The following is a 7,402-nucleotide window of genomic DNA, read 5'->3' as shown; positions in this document are numbered from 1 at the left end:
ATTAATTAAAACATTTTAAAATTTAAATAGCATTCATGTTTACGTGATTGATTTTTTTTATGATTGTTTGAATATATTAAATCGATTGATTGGATCGGTTGGATTGAGGATTAGTTGAGGTATCGATCTGGAAAATAGTTTCAAATAGATTAAATCACAAATCAATATAAGTTGAATTGAAAAAAAAACCAATTGAACTATTTTTTAATTTTTAAATTATTTATTTAAATGAACTGGTTGGATCAACGAACTGGTGGCCTGACCAGTTCGACCATCGGTCTAGTTCTAAAAATATTAATTTTTTTTTAGGTATTTTACATGCAAGATTTTCAAAATCAAGTTGATGGTTGAACATAAAGGTGCTCATGGGTCGCCTTTAGGCCAAGCCTAAACATGATATTAATATACTTTATGTTTGTCCAAGCTCGGCGCAACTCGAAATATGGATTTAAAATTTTACCAATATCAGTCCATATTTGCAAAAGACTAACCCAATCTCATTTTAGGCCCACTCATATAATTTTTAATTTTTTTAAATATTTATATTATATTATTTTAATATTTAATAGTTTTATACATTTTTTATTTATTGAATTATTTTATATAGTAATATTAACATTATTTGAATGTTTACATTAGAGTAATATTATATATTTAGTATAAGTTTATTTTTTTAATGTGTTCTAAATTACATAATATAAAATATTATAAACTTAAAAATAGATCGAGTCAGGCCAGGTTTGAACATTCAAGCTCGAACTCGACCCATATTTTAAATGAGCCTAAATTTTTTGTACAAACCCATCTTTTGAGCCTAATATTTTTATCCAAATATCAGGTGAGCCTTTCAGCCTAGACAGATAACCTGACTCATAAACAAATCTAGTTAAACCGATTAAATTATCAATTAGACAGCTCTAGCCGATACATCTCGTTCAATTGAATAAGTTGTTTTAAATTAAAATAATATAAAAAATCAATTCAACCAACTAATTCAGTTAATTTGTGAATTAATTGATCTAACACTTTATTATAAACCCATACCTAAATCGATTTCGAACCTAATCAATCAATTTATTCAACTTTCAAAATATATCTTCATGTTCATTTTACAGTACACCATGATTGACAAATACAAGGCACAATTCATTTTCACATGTTAATTAAGAAGTTAGGTATAAAAGAAAGAAAAAAAGCTTAAAAAACTTAGGCAGGCACCATCCGACCAGTATTTATCACGTGCACGAAATCCCCAATCTGTTTCCAAGCCCACTATATTCTAACCTACACCTTGCTATACCCTATTCCTTACTCAACCCAATCAAAGCACGCCACATAATATTCAAACGTCTCATAATCCACGTCATCTAAAAGTCTCCTTACGTGGCATCCTACGTGTCAGTTTCCCACTTCGAGAATTGTTTACAAACGCGCGCACATAGAGCACCATCTTTAAACCGTTAAATAATATATTCTCACGCTCTGTTAGATCCGAATGAAGGTTTTTTTTTTTGGTAACGGAAAAAGAACTCAAACCCTAAGATGAATTTTCCCGCCATGAACAACGGGAGACAAACTCCGGCGATGGAGACGGCGGCGGACTCAAGTTCGAGTGCTTTCTCGTTCATTTCGAAAGGGTGGAGAGAAGTACGTGATTCGGCCGACGCAGATTTACGGCTCATGAAAGACCGAGCGAACTCGTTCAAGAATATCGCAGCGAGTTTCGATAGGGAAATTGAGAACTTGATTTACTCAGCGACACCGACTTTTACGGTACCGCCGATCCGACAATCTTCGGAGATCGAATTCATGAAGAAACTTCATCCTAAGATGTCGGAGTTTCGTCGGGTTTATTCGGCGCCGGAGATTAGCCGGAAAGTGATGGAGAAATGTGGACCGAGGGCGAACTTAGGGATAGAGTTGTCGAGAATAAGGAGTACGATCGCGGCGGAGGTGTTTGGAACCGTGGAGGAGGATATGAAAGGAATTATCGAATTTAATAAGGTGAGGAGTGAGAAGCTTAACGAGGAAGGGCAATTTGGGGAATGGGAACCAATTCGAGTGTTGAAGACAAGGTTCAGGGAGTTTGAGAAGAAAAATTCGACAGTTGAAATTTTTGCTGGATTTAAGAAGAATGAGTTTGTGGAGAAAGTTAAGTCGAGTTTGGTAAGGTTCTGCTTTTGTAGAATACTCTTACTGGAACCTTTTAGGAAGTGGGGAATTTTGATTAATATAGAGTGCCTGCTGTAATTACAGACTTGAAGTGTTTAGGATACTGAATTGTCTAACTAAATCAAAATGTTAGAAAATCTCAGAAGTCCATTGGAGGTTTTAATAAGCTTGACTGATTTTTTATGTTAAAAAATAATTTAATGGGTCTTAGAAGATTCATTCTCTTCCTAGTCAAGGGTTTGATTGAATCTTAGACCGTGACTATTAAGTGGGAAATTCTATTGTTTCATTTTTTATTATGGTTTCTTGGATGTAGTTTAAATCAGAATGGGCATGTCAGTGATTTGAGAAGACGGTGTACTTATGATTTAAAAGGATATGAAAATTATGGTAATGTTTGGATTCTAAGGCCTTCACCTTGTAAACTATCCGCCAAAATAAACACGGTAGTTATGGCTTTTAAAGGCCAAATCCAATGGACATTTATTATTGTCTAGTAAGAGGACGATCTAATAATGGCTGCTTTAGAATTATTGTCTTAATCTATTGGTTCATATCCCCAGGCTATAGATGCAGTGAGTACTGTTGCAAAGAGCATGCTTCCAGACCTGAAGGGTAGTAAGGCTGGTTTTCCTGCTTTAGTTCTATTGCATTCATCAACCTCTAACAGTGAGTGTTAGCTTAGCCTAATTGGTTATTTGGTCCTTCTTTTACTTTGATACACTTAGTACTTCAAAAGTAGTATCTGAACTGATTCAATTTCCCTATTAGGAAGTACCATTTTCTTTTCTTACTGATTAGGCATTGTTCAGAAGAGCAAATAGGTCATGGTATTTAGGAGGAAGTATATACCTTTTCTTTTGACCAATCAATTACACCAGGGCAATTGAAACAAATATTCTTTAATTTGTATTATGGGAATCACTTACTCTTGGTGCCATGCTAATAAAGTATAAATTTATTTGTTTAGAACATAAAGTTTCTGTGATGGAAAAAGTGGTGTAACTTGAAGCATAATAATTTTAGTTTGCTCACCCTATAACATTCAATAAAAGCAGGCGTTTTGTTCTATTTGTTGCTAACCATCCAGCTCTAGTTTATGGTTTTTAGTTCTATGTTGAACATTTTAGCTTTCAAATCTTCTGTTTGTATATTCTAGATGTTTATGTTATGATCTTTTTATCTTGATTACTGTAATTTAAAAATCCTTTTGGAATGTGTGTTTATTTTGCAGAAAGCAATTTGCAAGGAGCCTCAAGAGTCAAAGGTTCCCCCGTCTCTTCCTTTTAGTGATAAATTTTGATTTTCTTGATGCAGTCATGCCATTTATACATTTCTGCAAAATTTTTCTGTTTATTGTCAAGGATCATAAAAGATATTTATAAGGTTTTACAATTAAAATAGTTCTTTATAAAAGAATCAAGACTGAAACTCTTTGTGATGTTAGGCAATAACTAGGCTGTCGAGTTGGGTCTTTTTAGCTACTGGATGCTTGCATTTATTGGATGGTTGGTTATTTGGTTGGGATTAGGACAGATTTTATAGCTTAGCTTCATTTGTGGGAGTCCACATATGTATTTTAAAATAAATTCCTACCAAAATGGCTTGAATTTAAATGTATACTTCATCTTCTACCGCATCTTTGACATTCCTCTATATTTTAAGGCTACTTCTATGTTGTATCATTCAATAGCCAATTCTTTGGGTTGATTAAAGTTGACAGCAGCTTGTAAGGGGATTTAACACCTCTTTACCTTGGGAATTGGAAAGCTTATCTAGCTGGAGAAGCAGCAAACTGTGCTTGTTGAATCCATGTAAAAATTTCAAAGAAAAAGCAATTTCCTTTTGCTGATTGATGTCTTTTTTTGCTTTGAACGAAGATAAATCTATTTATTACCTCAAGTTTTGCAGCCATTTTAACTGAATATTTATTGTGTTTGAATTTATGGAAACATTTTCTTATCTCTGGAGTTTCAACCTATACCTTTTGTCCATGCGCTTTTGATTTTCAGTGGATGTGATAGATAATGCTGTTGCAAGCTACCATATGTCAATAGACTATACAAGTATAATGAACCAAATTTATCATGTACAAGTATAAGCCACCATATGTCAACAGACCATGCATGTTCTGGATTAGAGATAATGTTGGCTTCCTCAGTTATTTCTAATTTCTCAACTAGCATTAGCAATGCTTTCATCCTGGCCACCTCATTATAAACATCTTTACTGGAGGATGGAGCCAACTCCTTTGGGATGGTTAATTTAAGCAAGGCCCTAACTTTTAATGGATATCATGCATATGCAAACATAATTGGATTTTAAGATGCTTGGTAAAATAGGTGTTGCATTGCGCTGTGCTGAATGCTTTTGTATTTTCCTGTTTGCTGTAGGAAGTACCACCGCTGGATGTGCCGGAGTTATTAGCAGTTTTGGTGAGGCAGTCTGGCCCTTTTTTGGATCAATTTGGCATCAGAAGAAGTAAGTAGCTTTATCTCGCTTATTTTTGTTGAGTTCAAATTTTACATTCCTGATCAGCTTTTGGTGTGATCTATTATTCTTGTGAATGTGACTGTATTTACTTGAAGGGTTCTGTTCTCTTGTTCCTGCTTTTATTATGATTTCCTTTCTAGGGCCGTTGTAGTTTGTATTTGAGTTCATATATTCTGTCTATAAGAAAATTGTAAGAAAGCTTCATCTGTCCAATTTAACTAGGTGCTTTTTCTCCTGGATTAAATTGGGGCAGCATCTTTAATTGCCATTTCTGTGAAACAGTCATGAAACTTCAATCTTTGAAATAATCCAGACATTGCTCTCTTCTGGGAGTAGTGAGGCTGAATAATTAACAGTCTTCTGTTCACCTTTCTGCAACCATTCCTTCTAAGAGCAAGTGGTTTTTACTGTTTTCTTAAATGTGGTTTCAGATCTATGTGACAAGATAGTTGAAAACTTGTGCAGCAAATGGAAGAATCAACTTGTTTTGCGCTCCCTTGTTGCAGGAGAACCCCCTGCTGTCGACCCTGATAAGATTAGCGATGAACTGGATTTAAGGATAGCCAGTGTCCTTCAAAGTACAGGGCATTGCAGCGAGAGAGGTGGCTCTTGGACAGACTTCATGAAGCCTGATGTTACAGATGGGAAAAGGCATGTTGCCATTGTTACTACTGCCAGCCTTCCATGGATGACAGGAACTGCTGTGAACCCACTTTTTCGAGCAGCATACTTGGCAAAATCGGCAAAACAAAAAGTCACGCTCTTGGTTCCTTGGCTTTGCAGATCTGATCAAGAACTTGTTTATCCAAACAATCTCACTTTCGGTTCCCCAGAAGAGCAGGAAAATTATATACGTAACTGGCTCGAAGAAAGCGTTGGTTTTAAGGCTGATTTTAGAATCTCCTTTTATCCAGGAAAGGTAATCCTTGATGCACTACATTATGTTATATTCGATTATATCTGTCAAATAGATTTTATAAGTGACATCTTTTTTGCATATTGTTTCTTAGTTTTCGAGAGAAAGGCGAAGCATAATACCTGCTGGAGATACTTCTCAGTTTATCCCATCAAAAAATGCTGACATTGCTATTTTGGAAGAACCAGAACACTTGAACTGGTACCATCACGGTAAACGCTGGACTGACAAATTCAACCATGTTGTTGGTATTGTCCACACAAATTACTTGGAATACATTAAGAGGGAGAAAAATGGTGCTCTACAGGCTTTCTTTGTGAAACACATCAACAATCTGGTCACTCGAGCACATTGCCACAGGGTGTGTATAAATTTTGTTTTATGCTTATTTGCATCTCTGAGCATAATTTTTTATCAGTCATTCAAAAGTCTTACGGTAAACTTGAGAATTGTTCTTTGTTTGTTTGTTTGTGTTCACCCTTCAGGTTCTTCGTCTTTCTGCTGCAACTCAAGATATGCCAAAGTCTGTGATTTGCAATGTTCACGGTGTAAACCCGAAGTTTTTGAAAATAGGAGAAAAAGTTGCTGCAGAAAGGGAACTTGGGCAGCAAGCTTTTTCTAAAGGTGCATACTTCTTAGGCAAGATGGTTTGGGCAAAAGGATACAAAGAGCTGATAGATTTGCTGGCAAAGCACAAGAATGATCTCAATGGTTTCAAGTTGGATGTCTACGGGAACGGTGAGGATGCACATGAAGTTCAGAGTACCGCTAAGAGGTTGGATTTGAATCTTAATTTTCAAAAGGGAAGGGACCATGCAGATGATTCTCTTCAGGGGTAAGGATCCTCTAGGCAAGTTAACCATTGTTTTGGCATGGTCTGTGTAACTTTCTAACGTTATCTTCTTGTCCCGAAGGTACAAAGTCTTCATAAACCCTAGTGTCAGTGACGTGCTCTGCACAGCTACTGCGGAGGCACTTGCAATGGGAAAATTCGTAGTATGTGCAGACCATCCATCGAACGAGTTCTTCAGCTCATTTCCCAACTGTCTAACTTACAAGACACCTGAAGACTTTGTTGCTAAAGTGAAAGAAGCACTAGCAAATGAGCCTCAACCGCTGACACCGGAACAAAGATACAACCTATCATGGGAGGCTGCAACCAAAAGATTTATAGAATATTCAGAGCTCGACAGAATCTTGAATAACGAATATAGCGCTACAACAATTAGAAAATCAAACGGAAAAGCAATTGCAAGATCGGTTTCAATGCCAACCCTCTCAGAGATGGTCGATGGAGGAATAGCATTTGCTCACTATTGTCTTACAGGGAATGAATTCCTTCGACTTTGCACTGGAGCAATACCAGGTACTCGGGATTACGGAAGACAACATTGTAAAGACCTTCATCTCTTACCTCCACAAGTCGAAAGTCCAATCTATGGCTGGTAAGTGGATGTAGAAACTATATTGACAATGAGCTACTAACCATGGTTGTTAGTATAAAGGTTTTTTTTTGTACTTCAGTTTAAGATATGCTTGTCCGGGACTTAATCTCGTTGGCTTATGCAGTTATCTTTAAGAAGTAGCATCCAGCAAGTACGAAGTTCGGATTCCATCGTTCCTTCTTTCTTTCGAAGAAAAAAAATACATATATTAGTTTCTGAGGACTGGAATCTATATAGCCTTTCCACTATTGTTTCATAGATTACAAATATTTAGATAGATAGATGATGAAATTGAATGATTCTCTGATGTAAGTAAATTATGATTTTACATGTCAGCGCAAGCTGTGTAATAAAATGGTGGCAATTTTCCATGTTA

At 36.0% G+C, this 7,402-nt stretch overlaps 1 protein-coding gene across 2 annotated transcripts; it reads left to right on the top strand.

Annotated features, from left to right (window-relative positions):
- Nucleotides 1–1,468: 1,468 nt before the first annotated feature.
- On the top strand, nucleotides 1,469–7,397 carry LOC107934604 (digalactosyldiacylglycerol synthase 1, chloroplastic). 2 transcript variants are annotated; one of them, XM_016867080.2, is made up of 8 exons: nucleotides 1,469–2,166; nucleotides 3,407–3,439; nucleotides 4,566–4,653; nucleotides 5,172–5,584; nucleotides 5,676–5,942; nucleotides 6,067–6,416; nucleotides 6,496–7,026; nucleotides 7,151–7,397. In XM_016867080.2, exons 1-8 carry the CDS (start codon nucleotides 1,543–1,545, stop codon nucleotides 7,158–7,160), a joined length of 2,316 nt encoding a protein of 771 aa, XP_016722569.2. In that variant the 5' UTR covers nucleotides 1,469–1,542; the 3' UTR covers nucleotides 7,161–7,397. The 2 variants fall into 2 exon arrangements, with proteins under 2 accessions (XP_016722569.2, XP_016722568.2); XM_016867079.2 differs by having other exon boundaries at nucleotides 5,097–5,584.
- The last annotated feature ends 5 nt before the right edge of the window (nucleotides 7,398–7,402 follow it).

This window comes from Gossypium hirsutum, chromosome D11 (assembly GCF_007990345.1).
Source record: "Gossypium hirsutum isolate 1008001.06 chromosome D11, Gossypium_hirsutum_v2.1, whole genome shotgun sequence".
Classification (NCBI taxonomy): domain Eukaryota; kingdom Viridiplantae; phylum Streptophyta; class Magnoliopsida; order Malvales; family Malvaceae; genus Gossypium; species Gossypium hirsutum.
This window is presented reverse-complemented; position numbering and strand designations above follow the sequence as displayed.